At 45.7% G+C, this 19447-nt stretch overlaps 2 protein-coding genes across 2 annotated transcripts in view; both read right to left on the reverse strand.

Annotated features, from left to right (window-relative positions):
* Positions 1-19447, reverse strand: part of PLIN1 (perilipin 1) — a 28841-nt gene that overhangs the window by 7212 nt on the left and 2182 nt on the right. Inside the window, exon 2 of the mRNA XM_039257597.1 lies at positions 2509-2567. Coding sequence (XP_039113528.1) covers positions 2509-2556 — 48 coding nt within the window. The 5' untranslated portion in view covers positions 2557-2567. The remainder of the gene's footprint in view (positions 1-2508; positions 2568-19447) is intronic.
* Positions 7675-19447, reverse strand: part of PEX11A (peroxisomal biogenesis factor 11 alpha) — a 14082-nt gene continuing 2309 nt past the window's right edge. Inside the window, exons 2-3 of the mRNA XM_039257608.1 lie at positions 10550-10665; positions 7675-8538 (exon numbers count right to left, since the gene is read on the reverse strand). Coding sequence (XP_039113539.1) covers positions 7967-8538; positions 10550-10665 — 688 coding nt within the window. The 3' untranslated portion in view covers positions 7675-7966. The remainder of the gene's footprint in view (positions 8539-10549; positions 10666-19447) is intronic.

Consider the following 19447-nt stretch of genomic DNA (forward strand, 5'->3'; position numbering starts at 1 on the left):
TGTGCACACTCTCCCTGCCCTCCCACGCACCTTTCTGTCTGGCAAAATGCCCCTCCGTCAAGACACAGCTCGAGGATCACCGGTTCTGTGAGGCCTCCTGACCTTCCTCTGCCACGTCAGAAGCTACCACTGCCTCCCGGCTTGTCTCCACATGCATCACACGGTGCTGTGATCATGTGTGTGCCTGTCTCTCTCTCCCAGCCCACTGTCCTCTCTGTGTCTCCAGCGCCCAGCCTAAAGCCTGCGCGGTAATTTCGGCTGAATAAATGAATCAGGCGGGGCCGCGCCTACGAGGGATGAGGTTAGAGCTGCCCCGCTGCACAGAATCACGGAAGCTGAGGTCTCCAGGAGCCTCTGCAGCAAGAACGCCTCCTGCTCATAGCCTCTCTGGCCAACTTGGACTTGGATGTCTCCTTGGCTGGGTCTTGCCCCTCCCAGAGTGGCCCGTGGCCCTTGTTGGACAGCAGTGCTGAGCTGCAGTGTGCCTTAACCCACTGCTCCACCCTCTGTCCTCTGGAACAGCACCGAGTAAAGCTAGTTCATCAGTCATGGGCTGGCCCTTCGAGTGTTTGAAGGCACTATGTCTGCCTTTGGTGGTCCCTCCCCCGTGCTCAATAGGTCCAGGTCCTAACTTAGCTTGGCACGCTGGTCTGCTGTCCCCTCCGGACCTGCTACAGTTTAGTGCTGCCTCCCTTCAACACATGCACTCAGACTTGAAGACAGCATTCCAGATGTGGTCTGGGCATGTGGGGTCCAGTGGAACCGTCACTTCTCGTTACTGGGGTGCCATGTTATTATTAATGTGTTTTAACTATGGCAGCAGTCACCTAATTATACTTTAGGTCGCCTGGGAAGCTCAGTGAACAAACACAGGTGTTTGAGTGAAAGTGGACTCCAGGCCCGCACGAGGGAACGTTTCCTCAGTGCCTTAAATGCAGGGCGCTGATCAGCCTGCTTTGCTGACAAGGCCTCACTGAATTCTAACAGCGACCCTCTGAGGTCTAGCACTTTGCTGGGGAGGACACAAAGACTCAGAGATGTGAAGCAACTTGCCTGCGATCACCCAGCTAGTAAGCGGTAAGTCAGGATTGCAACTCGAGCCTGAAATGGCCCATCTGTGATTTGCTTCAAAGTGTCGCAAGGCGGAGGAGTAAGTGAGGGTGCAGATGAGCAGGACTGGCCACAGCACTGATGAGTGGCTAGCGAGGGGCATTCTGTACTTCGGTCCCCTCGCAGGAATGCTAGGAATCCTCCACGTGACCAAAGAGAAAGCTCCCCCTGTCTGACCCAGGCGCTGGGGCTCTCTCTGCAGCTGGGATGTGCCCCTGTTACAGGGCTCTGCTCCGGAGGCGAGGGCCTGGGCTCTTCTATTTGTAGGCTGAGTTAGAAGACCCATCGAGGAGGCTCGTAACAGCAGCCTGCAGCGTTTTAGCTTTCAGTTTGGAGGCGAGTTTGAAATCTGAACTAGACAAAGATGCTGGCTGTGAACAGGGAATACTTTAATATTTGGACAGACTTCTCAGAGGTTGCTTCAGGCAAAGCCAAAGAGAGTCAATCCTGACCCTATGCTCGTGTTCATTTTATGCCTCTGTATTCCATGCCTTATTTTTTTTTTTTTAACACATTCATTTTTGAGAGACAGCGTAAGCAGGGGAGGGGCAGAGAGAGAGGGAGACACAGAGTCTAAAGCAGGCTCCAGGCTCTGAGCTGTCAGCACAGAGCCAGACGCGGGGCTCGAACTCACACACGGAGAGACCATGACCTGAGCTGAAGTCGGAAGCTTAAGGGACTGAGCCCCCAGGTGCCCCCGCATTCTATGATTTAATATAAAACTTCACATGGTGATTCTGAGTGCAAAGGTTAGTTAAAGCCTAATTTGGGACAAGATGGGCAATATATGGGCTCACAATTTTTAAGTTTCGTGGACTCTCTGAACTGTACCTAAATTAGAGAGGCCTTACGTGGAGGCATCAGGTGTCAAACCACTCCAAGTCACAGTGAAAACCAGGCTGGACACAAAACCCCAGGAACACTGTTCCCTGAACCCCTCCCCACATACCGCACAGGCCGTGACCATGTAACTCGGGAGTGTTACACAAATGCCATTCACATAAACTAGAAGATGCACAACACCCCGGAGTTACAGAATACAGATTCAGCATCCGAATCTACATCTCGCCTGGGTGGACAAGCATGGGCTTCGCATCAGCGTTTAGAACTCGGTAAGTAGTTCCCATCCCCCTCCTTTCCCTCTCAGCCAATATTTCTGTTCTTTTTCTCCAAGGTGTTTAGTTTTCAGGAGGCACTGCCCCACTCCCTCCTCTAAGAGCCCCCTGCAAAAGGCAGTGAGGGCAAGAGTAATGAAGACATAATGGTCAATGAAAGGTGAATATAATCTAGACAGATTTTGTCCTAAAGCCCCCTGAAGTGGTCCTCCCTGCGCCTTCCTCCTCCAGTCAGTTCCCCCCTCGACCACCCCCCCTTCTCATAAAGGCCCAAGTTACTTACAGGGAGGTCTCCATCCGGCAAGGCTGGGCCCTTGTTGACTGCCGTCATAGCTCTTCACGCTGCAAAGCAGAGTCCCAGATCCATAAGAAAGCTCTCCGCTTGAGACTCGCAGGGTCAGTCCCTACCTCTCATGGCCAGTGACAAGGCCCAGGCTGCCTGGGGCCTCCAGCTCCCTCAACAGAAGGCCCTCAACATTGGAGGGTGAATGTCAAGGACTAGCGGCCCCTCCCTAGGGTCCCATTGGGAGGAGCTGCCCCACAGCCTACTTGTCAAGACTGATGCTTCTTACAAGGGTTCAGGGTAAGAAATGAGAAATAAGGGTAGCTTTACGAGATAAGAGGTTTTAGATGAAGTTAAAAGGCTCCTAAATGAAGATCCAAAAGAGACCAAAAGAATAAGTTTCAGGATTAGTCTTTTTGGTTTGTTTTGATGAAAAAGTTCTGCATTAACTCCTTTCTTTTTAAGCAAGCGTTATCTGCCGGTCCGTCCTTGAATGCTCAGCTAAGAAGAAAGCAGTCCCTCCTAAAACCAGCTATTTCAGCTGCGTTCTGGAAAAGCCAGTGCGCCGGGATATCTACCGCACACTCTTGGTCATTCACCTTGAACCATCCCTCCCTCAGTGGTTTCCCTGCCGGCCTCACCATCTTCAGTAAAATTCCCAGGACACCCTTACCCTCAGCTTCTTTCCTTGAACTCTTGGAAACAAAGCAGGTAAGACAGATGCTCCTGGGCCCTGCACTCAACGCCAGTGGATGCTGCCTCGGTCCCACAGAGCCCAGGCTTCTGAGTGTCTCCCCCAGCACAAACCGTTCCCGAGGAGCCTTGGGCAATGCTACTAACACCTCCCAACTAGAGGAGGGCAGAGAGGAAGAGAACGTTGAGTCAGCCAGTTGTCATGGTTATTGAGCCAAGGCCCCCTGAACTATCCTAACTGCTGTAAGGAGATCGAGCCACTAGGAGGTGGACTGCAGAGCAGACCGAAATCCAGGCACAGGGGCGTTATGATTCCAGAGCCATGAACTATCGGTTCTGTAACACACTTCTGGCCCCCAGCTCTCAAAACAAAACAAACAAAAAACCCAAAAAACAAAACAAAACACCACCTGTCTTCCAGAAAGAAGGTGTTGGAATATAGGTCATTAAACTCGTGAATTCTAAAATTCTATCATCTTTGGTTCCTTTTTCAGAGTGTCCTGTGGGGCTTTTTTTAACCCATTTCCCTCGTCCCTTATTATTTACTATCAAGAGTGGATTTTGAACAGTAAGACTTAAACCTACACAGGGTGACAGAGTTCACCCAAATGTACTACTCTTTGATTCTTCAGCTAAATTGCTCTCGGGAAGAGGACCACAGCTGGAGGTTGACTCTTTGACAATCTAGGCTTTGAGGGAGCAATTTCAACCTCTGTAAATTCCCGATTTCAAGGAAGTTTACTGAACCCCACCTGGTCTGAGATGCCACTGGAATATGCCGTCAAGAGCTAACTGGATCTTGCCAAGTCTGGAACAGCATTAGTGCTGTCCGGGATCCTCTTACTCATCGACAGCATGCAAACAGCCACAAACAATCACATCTCGTCCCTTCCTTAGTAACAAATCAGCCGAGGGCCCAAGTTCTAGCTCCTGGCTTCAAAGACGGAGGAGAGTGGTGGAAGCCACAGTTCGCAGATTATCTAAGAGCCCCTTAAAATGGATATTGGTGGTGGTGGGGGCTTCCTGGTTGGCTCAGTTAGTACAGCATGCAACTCTTGATCTCAAGGTCCTGAGTTCAAACCCCCTGTTGGGCTTAGAGCTTACTTAAAAACTAATAAAATGGATAATGGGGAGACAAACTTATTTTCCTTGTTGTTGGTAGAATTCTCTCTATTGTTGACTCTCTGCTAAACTGTATGCCGCAGGCAATAGGAAAAGGGCAGGTGGGGAGAGATGGAGCTTTCTGATAGATCCTTGGTAATCAATTCTGTATCTGTGATATAATAATGCAGGAAATGAGAGGTCAGGAAAGAGAGGAAAGAGTCATACGGCAAGCCTCCAAAAGGAGCAATAAATATGTGATACATTCAATACTTATTGATTCGACTGGGACTTCTATTTTTAACTTTTTTTAAATGTCTTAAAATTTATTTTTGAGAGAGCGAGCAAGGAAGGGGCAGAGAGAGAGAGACGGAGAGGATCTAAAGCAAGCTCCGTACTGACAACAGACAGGCCAAAATGGGGCTCGCACTCACAAACTGTGAGATCATGATCTGAGCCGAAGTCGAATGGTTAACCGAATGGGCCACCCAGGCGCCTCTACTTTTCTTTTCTTTTCTTTTTTTTAAGGTTTACTTACTTGTGGGGGTAGGGGCAGAGAGAGGAGGAGAGAAAATCCCAAGCAGGCTCTGCACTGTCAGAACAGTAAGATTTAAACATACACAGGAGGGGCAGAGAGAGAGGATGACAGTTTAGAGCCTGCAGCAGGGCTCGATTTCCTGACCATGAGATCCTGACCTGAGCCGAGATCAAGAGTCATTTAACCAACTGAGCCACCCAGGTGCCCCCGGACTGGGGCTTTTAAAATAGACGACAGCAGAGGAGGAAAGGAAGCATTTTAAAAAGGAGCCTCTGCCCTTGCTTCAAGGGTCAGGACGAATCATCCATGAGGCTGTGTCTGGAGAGCGAAGTGGGCCAAAGGGCAGTTCCAGGGTGTTGGAGCGGTGGCTCTGCGCCAGAGCACACAGGGCTCCGAGCCAGCAGGCTCTGCTGATGAAGCTGGTCCTGTGGCTGCCTCAGCCCCGAGTGCAGAATGTGGGTGAGAGGGGAGAAGCGGTGCAAGCGCCTGGGACGGTCCCCCAGGAGCAGTCCATCTTCCAGCCACAGCCTGAAGTCACGGATTTATTCCCTTTCTTCCCCCACCCCCACTCGCCTCCTCACCCCTTACCCCTCACCCCCCAACGTGAGCACAGCGACCTTGGTTCTCTTGCGTAAGTGGATCCCCAGACTAAGCGTGGCATCCAAACATTCGTTGTTGAATAAATTCTCAGGGAACAATGGTCAGTTGTGCTGTGAGTCTATTAGGAATGTCTCTGGGATTTGGAATCCCTCGTGAATGTGGAGCCTCAGAGGTCGGGATGGTTGGTTAGAAGCAAGAGAGATCTACAGAGAGGGTGGTACCAGGGTACCAGTCAGGTTTTCACTGATTCTAGAAGAGATGATATTTCTCAGACTCCCCATGGCCCACGCTAAATTGCAGAGGACAAAAGCACCAGGCTGGACGCCACCGTAACCTCTAACCCGGTAACGTGTGACATGCCGCCGCTGACGTCTCCAGGCAGCACCCAGACCGCCCGCTGGCGGAGCTGATGCAGCAGACCCTCTCCTAGAGGAGAGCACCCTAGCGGTCTTTCAACCCAGACGCCGCAGCCTAAATCTTTCTCTGTCCTCCCCCTCGGCCTGGCTCTTCCAGGCTGCGTCCACTCTGATCACCTCTGGATTGGCTTTCTTTCCGCTCTTCCTCATTCCCAGAACGCATTTGCAGAGACAGGAGTCTGGTTTTTTTCTAGAAATTTATTCGACATAATCTATGACAGTAGAGATCTGGACAAAGCAAAATTAGTCCCTTAAACTTTTTACTGGCCCTGACCTAGCAGCTTTCATTTCTCTTAAAATTCCCAGGGTTTTCTCAAATCCCATTATCTTGATCACTTTAAAAAAGAAGAGAGCCGAGGACCTGAGTCTACTTTTTTTAAAAATCTCATTCACATTTCTGGGAAATTTAGTGCACATTTCTTTGCCCTTTTCCATTCAGGTAAGTGAAATGGCTTTACGGGTAGGACTGACACGGCAGCCTCCTGCCTGATGGCCTCCTAATGTTCTATCTCACTTCCCTAAGATTAGAGGGTCTGCAGTCACAACTCAACCGCCCAGAAGGGAAGTAGGACAGGAATAAATGGCCTCCTCACCAGCCCCGTAGTGCTCTTTTCCACTCCCCAAACCACCCCACACATCGGAGGTCTGATTGAGCATAGAAATTTATGACGCTCCCACACTCGGAGTATTCACAAAAAGTTCACTGCATAAATTTTGATGAAAATTAACGCAGAAATGTGCAAACTGTTATATGGCTTTAAATAAAACAATCTAGCTGATAAATCCAGCTATAGTTTTAATTTTTATATAAACCAATGACTAACAAAGTTCCAGAAACGACTTTTTGCACAGGATTCTGGAGAGTCTCACACTCCCACTCACTCGGGAAGGCAATGAAAATACCATGGAAAGAACCCAGGCCTGGGAGGCAGAGGAAGAGGTGCTGGCCTCACTTGTTTAACCTCAGTTTCCTCATCTGTCACAGGCCACCTCCAGGCACCGGTTGTGATCTTCCACACTAAAAACAGATTTTTCTTTTTTAAATTTTAGAGAGAGAGAGAATGTGAGTGGGGGAGAGGGGCAGAGGGAGAGGATCTTAAGCAGGCTCCACACTCAGCACGGAGCCTGGTGCAAGGCTGGATCCCACAGCCCTGTGATCATGACCCGAGCTGAAATCAAGAGTCGGATGCTCAGCTGAGCCACTCAGGTGCCCGTCTTCCCCATTATTTTTACCTCAGTCCTTTCTATGCGCTTCTGATTTTTGCTTACTCACTCAGTACCTGAAGTCACAATTTATACCACGAAGGTGCCTGATGCCTTTCTGATTCTCCCTCTGGACAGGAGTGCAGTGAGCAAGGGCGAGCCCCCCGGAAGGCTGTAAGCCCAGCTTCCTGCGCCCTGGCGTGGGCACCTACGGAGAAGTGGGGGGTGGGGGGCCGGTAACTGATCAGAGGAACAAGAGGCTTCTAGGAGGTCGGAGAGACGGCTGAGCATCAGATCTATGGTCGCTGAGCCAAAGCAGTGAGATACTCTGCCCAAAAGTCACACGGTACATTAATATTCAATTGTTTGGGCCTTTTCTAATTTTTTTTTGTTTTTTTTTAATTTTTTTTTTTTATTTATTTCTAGGAGAGAGAGAGACAGCGTGAACAGGTGGGGGTCAGAGAGAGAGGGAGTCACAGACTGAAACAGGCTCCAGGCTCCGAGCTGGCAGTCAGCACAGAGCCCGACGCGGGGCTCGAACCCACGAACCGCGAGATCATGACCTAAGCGAAAGTCGGACGCTCAACCGACTAAGCCACCCAGGCGCCCTGGGCCTTTTCTAATTTTTATATATTCAGCAAGCAGTAAGCTCCCACTAGGAGCACAAGAGAGGCTCAAAAAATGTTAGATGAAAGGAAAATACTCGGAAATTCAGAATCACTCCAGCGCTCGAAAAAACACGTATAAATCTTCACGCACTGCCGTTCTGCACCCCGGGCCCCACGCTTGCTCCCGTCGCGGGTCACCCAACGCTCGCAGGAGCAGGTCCCTAGGCCCAGCCCGACACGACGTGCGCCTCCTGCAAGCGTCCGCCCTGAGACGCTGCCCTTTGGAGCCGGCCAGCACTTCACTGCGGCTTCAGCTTCAGCTGCGGACACGCCACGATGACGATGCCCGCCAGAGACGAGACGAGGCCTCCGAGTCCAATGACGCCGGGGTTGGACCTATAGATCCCCAACTGGTCCAGCGGGTTCAGGATATCGCAGAAGTTCTTTACCGTGTCCAGCAGCAAGGGAGGATGCCTCCTCAGAGATCGGAACAAGAGGAGGAGAAAGGCCTGGAGCCATTCCGGCTCCTCGTCGGCCACGCTGCTGCCAGGAGGACCCTGAGGTGGCGCTGTCGCCCCCTCTGGCGGGTCGCGCGCGGCTCGCTCCATCTGCAGGGAGATTTCGTACAGATCCCGGGCCAGGCTCAGCAGGAGGGAGCAGCAGTAATGGCGGGCAGCCCACTTCCGCCATTTCTCCTTGTTAACGTGAGTGGCGAGCCCCACGCTCCTCACCCAGAGGACGGTATCGCACACGAAATAAATCACACGGTTCACGTTGGCTAACGTCAGGCACACGCGGGGCACCAGGGCAGTGGCGTGAATGCTCTGCTGCGTCGCCTGGATGGCGTGCACCACGTTGCCCAGCCTGAACCCTGCAAGAAGGACCCACAGCAGTTAACGTGTGAGACACGCAGGCAGGATCCCTGTATCAGGGTGGGGGGCCTGTCACTGGAGGCTGAGTCTTTGCTCAGGAATAAGGAAGGATTTTCCAGTATGTTAAGGACACCCAAAAGGATCTGGAAGGCACAAAAGACAGTGACTCTAAATTTATCACCTCCATTCCAGTGAATACCTTAACATTGGCTTACAGTACACTCGAGGCATGGCCAATCATGAGTGTGGATTGTGCCATCTGAATATCACCGGCTACGCCTCTTTAGAAGAAAAGCCCTATGATAACATGAATTAAAAAAAAAAACAAAAACATGAAGTCTAGATAGTCTACTAATACTCTACTACTATTATTATTTCCACATATGAGGCTTTAATTCACTGTGGGCATTTCTCTGACCCAGATGCCAGCATTCTTTTGGGAGAGTCTGATGCCTCAGAAATTACTTACTTTCCAGACAAACGATTGCTTTTTTATAAAACACCACTAGCATTTTGCCATCTCTGTGGTTCCAAACCCCTTTGGCTCCCTACTGTCAAGAAGACAAAGTAGAGATGATGGGATTTGGTGGTAGGAAAACTGTTCCCAGTTGAAATAAATCAACAGCTGTAACGCAGATCCTTATCTGAGCATGTAATTAATTAACCCAGGATGTATCAATCAAGTACTTTTTGAGCGCCTACTCAGGATGAGTTATAATCCTAAACATTATGGACAATACTAAAGAGGTACTTGTACTTTCCTTAAAGGACTCTACCTCAGACTCAGCAAATGCTCAAAAGTATCCTACCCTCAAGCAGGGTACCCTCAAGCTACCCTGCGATCTCAAAAGAATGCCTGGTATTATTGTATCAAAAATAACACAAAACAGAATATGTAACGAATAATCCCGAGTTCCAGTTCTGGCTCTTGCACTAGCCAGCTGAATGGCCTTGGGCACGTCTTTCCTGGACTTCAGAGATTAGTGAGCTCTAACACACTACAGGATCTGAGAACTTCTAAGCCTACCCTTCAAAGCATCCAGAAAAGCTCACCCTACCTTCCAGCATCCCTCTGCTTGGTAACTTAAGTCTCCCTGTCACACTGGTTTTCTCTTTGACCTTTCAATACAATGGTTTGTTCATGAACAGTTTTGAGCCTTCACGGAGAAAATCACCCTTCGAGAAGGCTCTCCTTCCCTCTCTCTCTAGCCACACCTCAAGTTCCACCTCCTCCCAAACTTTCTTTGCCTCTATCCTAGCCAGTATATTTGGCACTAAATCTTATACCGTTGTTGTACCATGTAATCTTAGTTCTCTCATAAAGCTCAAAACTATACCTCAAGTAGGTGCTCAAAAATAACTGATCAGCATCTGATTTCTACATTCCATTCTAACACCTCTGCCCACCTACTGTAGCGACATCTGCCTCTCAGCAAGCCACTAAGACTCAGGTGTGCAATTGTTATTAGAAGGACGGGGTTTCCTGGGATGCTTTATTATTAAAGCAAAGCAAATGAGTATATAACACGGACTTCACTTTTGCCTTGAACATGAAAGCACCCCACAAATGGTCTGAGAACCATTCCATCCATTTCCTCTAGCAATTCCTCAAGGGAAGAAGGGAAAAGGCAGGGAAAAGACAAGCTATTCTGTTCTTCTAGAGAATACCATGGCCTTCCAGGAGCCAGAAAGAAGCCCATGTCAGGGACTGCCAAAACACTGTCTAATTCTAAGAACTAAAGTTGAGCTAATACGCTGCGTGTCCACGGGCCGTGATTAAGCAGAAAGCCACGGAACGGCACCCACCGCGCACACAGTAGGCTGTCTGAATGGTCTACAGCAGAACTTCAATCTTCTGGGCCCATCATTTCATGAGGGCGGCCTTACTGGTCAACCTCATCAAAAAACTGGACTGATTAGAAATGAATGACCTAGAGAGTATTTTGTAAATGACAAGGTCTGACGATTCGAAGCCAGGAGCCACTGTCCCTCAAGAGACAGGGTACTTACATTTACGGCCAGTGCTCACACTGGACTCCAGTTTCTTGAGCTTCATTACCACGTTCTCTTTGCCAGCTTTAGGCTCTAACAAATATCTAAGCAACATGCATGTGTACTGAGTGGCTCTGAAATGGAAAAAAAAAAAAAAAAAGGAAGAGAATGATTTACAAACCAAATAAAATTTGATTCATGCAACAAAGAAAGGAGAAATGTGTGCTGCTAAAAGCAAAGTTTCCAAGACAATTTCTCATGTAAGCAGTTCTTACAAGAGCATAATCCTGCAACAGTGGGCCCACAGGGCCAGAGGGTAGAGCATGTGACAGAAATGTGACACAAAGGTGATGAAAAGAACTCTGCAATAATGGTGAAAAGACCCTCAGAAGGCCTTTGGCTGGCACAGAGAAATGGATACAGTCAAAGTGGTAAACTGCCCAAAAATCTCCCCCAGGTTAAGTCTGCAAAGATTTATATTCTTTGTTTTCTCCTGTATAGTGATTTTTCAGATTCCTAAAATGAAGTTTTTACCATGCAGTTAACCAAATACTTATGTGATAAGACACACACTCAAATCAGAACCAAATGAAAAGTTCAGTTCGCACACTGCTTAATTTTATACAAAAGGATCAAATATACACACCAATACATGAATAAGTATAGGTATATTTTTATGCCTGTCTTTCAAAACTAGTTCATATTTTATATAGACTCCTATTTCATACTAAATATTCAATAAAGTGATTATCCTTATGACTACAAATAATGCCTTACTAACAGCAATGCAACACCCGAGAAGTTTTAGATCACATAATCAAGCATCTAAATGCACTTAAATGCAGTCTATTTAACAAAGGAGGCGCCTGTTTCCTACAGTCCCATAACTGCATTCGATCCCTTCAGGCTACAGATATTATTCTCAATAACAATGGAGTACATTTTCCAAAACGGTGAACTTGTTAAAAAGAATCTCTCTTTTTTAAAGTAGCTTCCTGGCTTGAGGGCTCAACCTGGTCATATCAATGAAACCTCTTTCTCAGATGTGACTGAATAACAGGAATGCATCCAAAACCATGGTAGTATTTTATGAACGCCAGTTTGTTTGCAGGAGCTATAGATCACCAAGGGCATTGGGAAATGAATACTAGAGATCTCTGATCTTGCAGAAAAGTATATCCTCAACAACAACTTTATTAACCAACCTCACTGATACATCTTGTGGGGCACATTCCGAGTGCACTGAAATTTGAGGCTTCTGTTTTTACAACGCTTGCATACAATGCATTCATTTTAAAAAAATCTATCAAATTAATTACAACAGTAGTGTGGGCTGGTCATTAATATGGTGGACACTGGAATCAACTTTGTGGATTAATTTTTAAAAAATTTTTTAAATGTTTTATTTATTTCTGAGAGAGAGAGAGAGAGAGAGAGAGACAGCATGAGCAGGGGAGGGTCAGAGAGAGAGGGAGACACAGAATCCGAAGACAGGCTCCAGGCTCTGAGCTAGCTGTCAGCACAGAGCCCGAAACGGGGCTCGAACCCAAAAACCATGAGATCATGACCTGAGCTGAAGTCGGAAGCTTAACCGACTGAGCCACCCAGCCGCCCCTCAACTTTGTAGATTTAAATCTTAGCTCTGACACTCAGGGCCTATTAACCTTCTGCGTCAGTCTCCCCGTCTGTGAAATGGGAATAATTGAGTACCTCTTAGAGTAGTGATGAGGGTTAAAGGAACAGACAGCTGTAACGCACTGAGAACAGTACCTGGCGTAGAGTCGGCTTACGAAAATCCCCCTACTGGGGCTACTCTTACTGGACTGTCGGCATTAGCACCTGTACACCCAGACGAGAAGGGAATGCTGTCCAATGAAACTGCAATCATGACTATTCTTTTATTATTATTGAGTAAGAATCAGTCAAATTTCTAAAAGAAACATCATGAACGAATTGGGTTTAAAGCACGACCTCTGCTGAGGATTTTCAGTGGTGCAGCGTATACCTCACAGGGGCCCTGCGTGCTGCGCTCTGTTCCAAGGCTCACAAAACTATTTCACACACAGTGTCTCGTAGGGGCCGAGACCAGGCTGCCCCCAAATGTGCCGCTTTGCTCCAATGATTATTTTAAACAAGTTACTTAAGGGGCGCCTGGGTGGCTTAGTCGGTTAAGCGTCCGACTTTCGCTTAGGTCATGATCTCGCGGTTCGTGGGTTCGAGCCGCGCGTCGGGCTCTGTGCTGACTGCCAGCTCAGAGCCTGGAGCCTGTTTCAGCCTGTGACTCCCTCTCTCTCTGACCCTCCCCTGCTCATGCTTTCTCTCTCTCTCCTAGAAATAAATAAAAAAAACATTAAAAAATTTGGGGCACCTGGGTGGCTTAGTCGGTTAAGCGTCCGACTTTAGCTTAGGTCATGATCTCGCAGTTCGTGGGTTCAAGCCCCGCGTCGGGCTCTGTGCTGACTGCCAGCTCAGAGCCTGGAGCCTGTTTCAGTCTGTGTCTCCCTTTCTCTCTGACCCTCCCCTGCTCATGCTTTCCCTCTCTCTCCCCTAGAAATAAATAAAAAATATTAAAAAAAAAATTAAAAAATTAAAAAAAAAAACAAAAAAAACAAGTTACTTAAGAAACAGCGGTGCAAGGACACTCAGCCCCTCCTCTGTCCCCCAGAAAGTAGGAAACACGCCTCTCATGTGAAAATACGGTCCCTGTACTAAGAAGTGAAAAGACCTCCTCACTTAAAAAGAAGGCTTTTGTCTAAACGCTTTACACAGACTTTACAAAGGCATAAATCACTTCCTATTTTAGTTGAAAATATCGTAAGAAAAAAAAACCCAACAACCTGCATTCCTTCTCTGTCCCTCCAAGTTAGACTCTTATCATGTCTTCAAAATGTAAACACAGCCCATGATAGCCTGAGACCTGAAGAAAAAAGCCAGGGCACCTTTTTTTTTTTAATGTTTTATTTATTTCTAGTAGAGAGAGAGAGACAGCGTGAGCAGGGGAGGGTCAGAGAGAGGAGTCACAGACTGAAACAGGCTCCAGGCTCTGAGCTGGCAGTCAGCACAGAGCCTGACGCGGGGCTCGAACCCACGAACCGCGAGATCATGACCTAAGCGAAAGTCGGACGCTTAACCGACTAAGCCACCCAGGCGCCCCCCGGGGCACCTTTTTAAAACATAAGCTGCTTTTGGGGCACCTGGGTGGCTCGGTCAGTTGAGTGTCTGACTTTGGCTCAGGTCACGAACTCATGGTTCGTGGGTTCGAGCCCCACATCAGGCTCTCTACTGACAACTCGGAGCCTGGAGCCTCCTTTGGATTCTGTCTCCCTCTCTTTCTGCCCTCCCCGGCTAATGCTCTGTCTCTCAAAACTAAATAAAAATTTAAAAAAAAATTTTTTTTAAAGGGAAGTTTTTGGAAATCGGGTCTATAATGTGCTCTTTCCACAAAGATTAGCAAGAACAAAAGCTGTAATATTTTCATTTACATTTGTCTATGTATATGTATGTGTGTCCATATATATGTTGTAAGTAGAGATATATTCCTCTATCTCTGGATAGTATTGCTAAAATTAATTTGTACAAGAGCTCTACTGAGTTGGTTTGAAGACAAGTGCTCATAAAGATTGGGCATTCTAACACTAAGAAAGATAGCAACTTAGCCAAACATTTTTCAAGTTTCATGATCTGGAAAAATACCTGGCATTAAAACTAATTTAAAGTTGTTGGTTTAGTTAAGATAAACATGTCTTGAAGCGTCCAACTTTGCCTCAGGTCATGATCTTGTGGTTCGTGGGTTTGAACCCTGCGTCGGGCTCTGTGCTGACAGCTCAGAGCCTGGAGCCAGCTTCGGGCTCTGTGCCTCCCTCTCCCTCTGTCCCTCCCCTGCTCATGCTGTCTCTTTCTCTCAGAAATAAATTAAAAAATATTAAAAAAAAAAAACAAACATAGAAAGTTCGTGGAAAAGGAGCCTTTGAAAAGGAATTTTATATGTGGTCAGTACTAAGATTAAAGTAAATGTATTTAAGAATGAGAATGAGTTTTAAGGGGCACCCACGTGGCTCAGTTGGTCAAGTGTCCTTCGCTCAGGTAATGATCTCATGGTTCATGAGTTCGAGCCCCACACTGGGTCTACTACTGTCAGCCTGTTAGCCCAGAGCCTGCTTCAGATCCTCTGTCTCCCTTTCTCTACCCCTTTCTTGCTTGCACTCTCCCCCAAAATAAATACATATTTATTTTTTAAATAAATACATATTTTTAAAAAATGAGTTTTAATATCCAAAGTACACTGGTGCAAGATTAGAATTTTTCTCTTTTAAAAGGAAGAAGTTTTCAGAAACAAGTGTTGTTGAGAATGTGGAGAGAAAAAACCGTTTTGCACTTTGGTGGGAATGCAAAGTAGTGCAGGCCTGCACCATGGAAAATAGTATGGACGTTCCTCAAAAAATTGTAAATAGAATTACTATATGACACAGTAATGCTACTACTGAGTATTCACCTAAAGAATAGGAAAACATGGAGCGCCTGGGTGGCTCAGTCAGTTGAGCATCCGACTTAGGCTCAGGTCATGATCTCATGGTTCGTGCGTTCGAGCCCTGCGTCGGGCTCTGTGCTGACAGCCAGCTTGGAGCCTGTCTTCGAATTCTGTGACTCCCTCTTTCTCTGACCCTCCCCTGATCACGCTGTCTCTCTCTCTCTCTCAAAAATAAATAAAACATTTTTAAAATTAAAAAAAAAAAAGAATAGGAAAACACTAATTTAAAAAGATATATACACTTCTATGTTTACTGCATTATTTACAATAGCTAAATTATGGAAGCAACCCAGGGCCCATCAATAGGTTAAAGGACACACACACACACACAGGAATATCACTCAGCCATAAAAAAGAACAAAATATTGCCATTTGCAACAAACTGGATGGATCCACAGTCCGATGTTAAGTGAAATAAGCCAGAGCCAAATACCATTTCATTCATATGATTTCATTCATATGTAGAATTTTAAGAAACAAAACAAAGAGAGGGAGACAAAAGGCAAGCCAAAAAACAGACTCTTAGCTATAGAAAACAAATTGATGGTAACCAGAGGGGAGGTGGGTGGAGGGATGAGTAAAACAGGTGAAGGGGATTAAGTGCACACTTATCCTGATGCGCACTCAGTATTATACGGAACCGCTGAATCACTATTTTGTATGCCTGAAACTAACATAAGACTGTAGGTTAACTACACTGGAATTGAAATGAAATGAAATGAAAAGAAGTTTTCTTAGATGATTGGTTTGCTTTTTATAAGAAATTGTAAACAAAGGTTTTCTTTACCTTTACTGTAATCTGCCTAGAAAAACAAAGATTCAATGCTTTGTCTTTATCAGATCTTTAATTATTCAAGAAAACCGAGTCTTCTTAATACTAAAAGCTAAGTTTTGCTCACAACTATGTAATCTTCTGTATTTGTCTTTAAAATTTTTTATTGCCTGGGTGGCTCAGTCAGTTAAGTGTCTGACTCCTGATTTCAGCTCAGGCCATGATCTCGTGGTTTGTGAGATCGAGCCCCGTGTCGGGCCTTTCGAGGACAGTGAGGCCTGTGTGGACTGCAGGGAGCCTGCCTGGGATTCTCTCTCTCCCTCTCTGCCCTTCCCCTGCTTGTGCTCTTTCTCTCAAAAAAAAAAAAAAATTTTTTTTCAAAAAAATTTTTATTGTCACTTTGGCTAAATGGATAAATATTGTTTCATCATGATCTATGATCTTACTTAATCAAATGTTTTGATATTTTTTTGATAAACTTCCCAAAATCGAATTCTAAAATCAAGTCTACAACCTAACTGAAATATTCCAGAGGGCCCATGAACATTTCAAAATATCTGGTTTCTTTTTATACAAAAGGAGCTGTTACACTAATTAGGTTTAGTGTTGTGTTAAATTACATGGGAAGCATTGGTGCATGGTAATGAAAGCATTAGTAAGCGGTACTAAACCCTCTTAAACTACATCTGTATGGATATATGTCATTAAGATAAGTGTTCTAGGAATAATATGAAACTCCTAGAAATCTGATATGTACTGGTATAGAACTATCTTGAAGTGTTATACGTCACAGAAATAATCAAATTTCCTTGTCAGTTGCACTGTAACGAACTTAAAGGGGTTCAGGACAGGTTTCCTCAAAATGTACCCCTTTGGCATGTGGATTATTTTGAGCTGAAGGCACTTGAGACCCTGTGGGCTCAAGGGAAACTTTTGCCCTTCCCTTAACTACACAGAATCTAAATTGAGGTTCTTTCCCAGAACAAGGGTTATTAGCAAAGATAAATTTTATCTGAATGACCCATCTGTGTGGGAGGGCAAACGTCTAATTACCAAACATCTGTTCTTACCACCCTGTCAAGTGCATTCCTTTCCTCTGAAGTCCCAGACCCCTATCCCTTCTCCTTAGGTCATCTTGCCTGTCTGTGGAATTTCCTTGTCTATGCAGATTCTCCATTATCAAATTTGACTTTTTTCCCCTGTGAATCTGTCTCATGTCAATTTGATTTTAGAAGGAACTTTGAAGGGACAGGAATTCTTGCTCCCTGACAAACTCTAATCAGATCTGTAACCATGGCCATTTTAATTCTTTTATCATTTATAGACAGTTACTACTTTACTTGGATCCTTTTCCAAAAGCTTCCCGCAAACGTGTTTCATCTTGAGAGATTCATAAAAAGGAACTTTGACAAATGCAGGGTTCTGATAACTTTAAGATCATAAAACTGAACTGGGTAAGAATTTCTGGAACTAAAGGAAGGACTGAATTTAAACAGATCCAGAATAAACAACATAAATGAACCGAGGAGCATAATTACAAGTTGTATGACATCTTTGTTTGAAATACTGACTTTTTAATGTTTTGTTTTTCCAGATTTCAGAAAAGTTTTTCTCTGAAGCTACGATATACAAGAATTTATCTTTTTCTCCCTGTCTGATACCTCCAGAATTCAAAAACTCTTATTGAATTCTTATACATTTTTTCTGACAACCTATTTAGTTGGGTAAGTTCCATAAGAGTTTGTTCTTCTTGAACAGGACACGATTAGAAACACTGGTTTTATTCCAGGCTTTGCCTGGAATGTCACATTTGGGAGACGGGCATAAACTCAGATACGGCTAGATGGTTTTACGGCACTAAGGGTGATTATACGGAGCCAGTAAAGCCTTTTGGAAGAAGGCCTAATACCATGCTTCCAGGGCTCCCAGCAGGAGCCTCTTACAAGGTGAGTAAAGGAGGTCACTTCTTGGCAGGTGCAAGAACCTGAGGGTATCTAGATGACCTCAAGAAGAGAGCAATTAACCTTAACCTAGAGGTATCACAGGTAAAGTCTGATGGCAAATATTTGGCTTGGCTTCTGGCCTCGAGAGGCCGCCGTTGAAAGTTCAATATGAAGATTCCTTATAAAAAGTTCTAGCAAAGCAGATTTAAAGTGGGTTTTTTAATGTTTATTTATTTTTGGGGGGGGTGTGGGGAGGGGCAGAGAGAGAGGGAGACACAGAATCTGAAGCAGGCTCCGGGCTCCAAGCTGTCAGCACAGAGTCCAGGGTGGGGCTCGAACTCATGAACCGTGAGATCATGACCTGAGCCAAAGTAGACGCTCAACTGACTGAGCCACCCAGGCGCCCCTGGATTTAAAAGAGCCTGTCTGATTAATCACTATTTTTGCTGCACTTCTGTAATTCATCAGGCCAAGCTTATCCCCCAAACTAGGTTTATTGGGCAAAGATATTAGTCTTAATTTGGCTATCTTTAGTAAAATGAAGGTGATTATAGGGGGGGAAAAAGTTTCAGTGACACACCTTTGTAGATATTAGATTCAAATACAATTGAGTATGAACTGAACTCGATCTTGATTTCCTCTAGTTTCTTCCAATGCCTGGCTACAATCCTCCAAACTAATACTTTTGATATTTTCTATCCATGTGGCTTGAAATCATTTGATAACCAAGACTGCCTGAACCCCTGAAAACTGAATAAGAACAACTGGATGTGAACTTGAGAAAAAGCACACCAGCTCCTACATAAACGATCTTCATGCCTGGTGCTCTATGGGCCACTCAAAATGATCACCAGACACCCTCAAATTATAAACCGTCAGATCCCTGCCGCCTGCCCTCGCTTTACATAAATATGCTTTAAGGGGTGCCTGGGTGGCTCAGTCAGTTAAGCGTCCAACTTCGGTTCAGGTCATGATCTCGTGGTTCATGGGTTCGAGCCCCGCGTTGGGCTCTGTGCTGACAGCTCAGAACCTGGAGCCTGCTTTGGATTCTGTGTCTCCCTCTCTCTCTGACCCTCCCCTGCTCATGCCGCCTCTCTCTCTCTCTCTCTCAGAAATGAATAAAACATTAAAAAAATAAATTAAAAAAAAAAGATGCCTGACAACTAGAAATCCTCTTGACAGGCTATAGTCAGAACTCAGAAACTGGTTTTATAGTTTGATCCAATCACTGGTCATTGTTTTTCTTTTAATTTCCAGAGAAAGGCTTTATTTATTACCTGCTTAACGGAGCCACAGGCCTGACTTTGAGAACACACTTGCATCACTGCCTTCTGAAGCGAGTTTAACTAAAATCACCTGCAGGACTGAGATGCTGGCTCAGGCCAATGGGACAATTTATCAGCTCAACTTGTAATGCAAAAAAACTTCCAGGCAAGTCTCAGAAAAGGGGAACCGTAGAGGCCAAGGGTAGACCACCCCACAACGTGCCACTCTGGCATATTTTTAAATAAAAATTTCTTTCCATGTTTTAGCTATTGTGGAGAGTGCTGCTATGAACATTGGGGTACATGTGCTCCTATGCCTCAGCATTTCTGTATCCCTTGGGTAAATTCCTAGCAGTGCTATTGCTGGGTCATAAGGGAGTTCTATTGTTAGTTTCCTGAGGAACCTCC

This window comes from Hyaena hyaena, unplaced genomic scaffold (genome assembly GCF_003009895.1).
Source record: "Hyaena hyaena isolate Hyena2069 unplaced genomic scaffold, ASM300989v1 scaffold_13, whole genome shotgun sequence".
Lineage (NCBI taxonomy): Eukaryota > Metazoa > Chordata > Mammalia > Carnivora > Hyaenidae > Hyaena > Hyaena hyaena.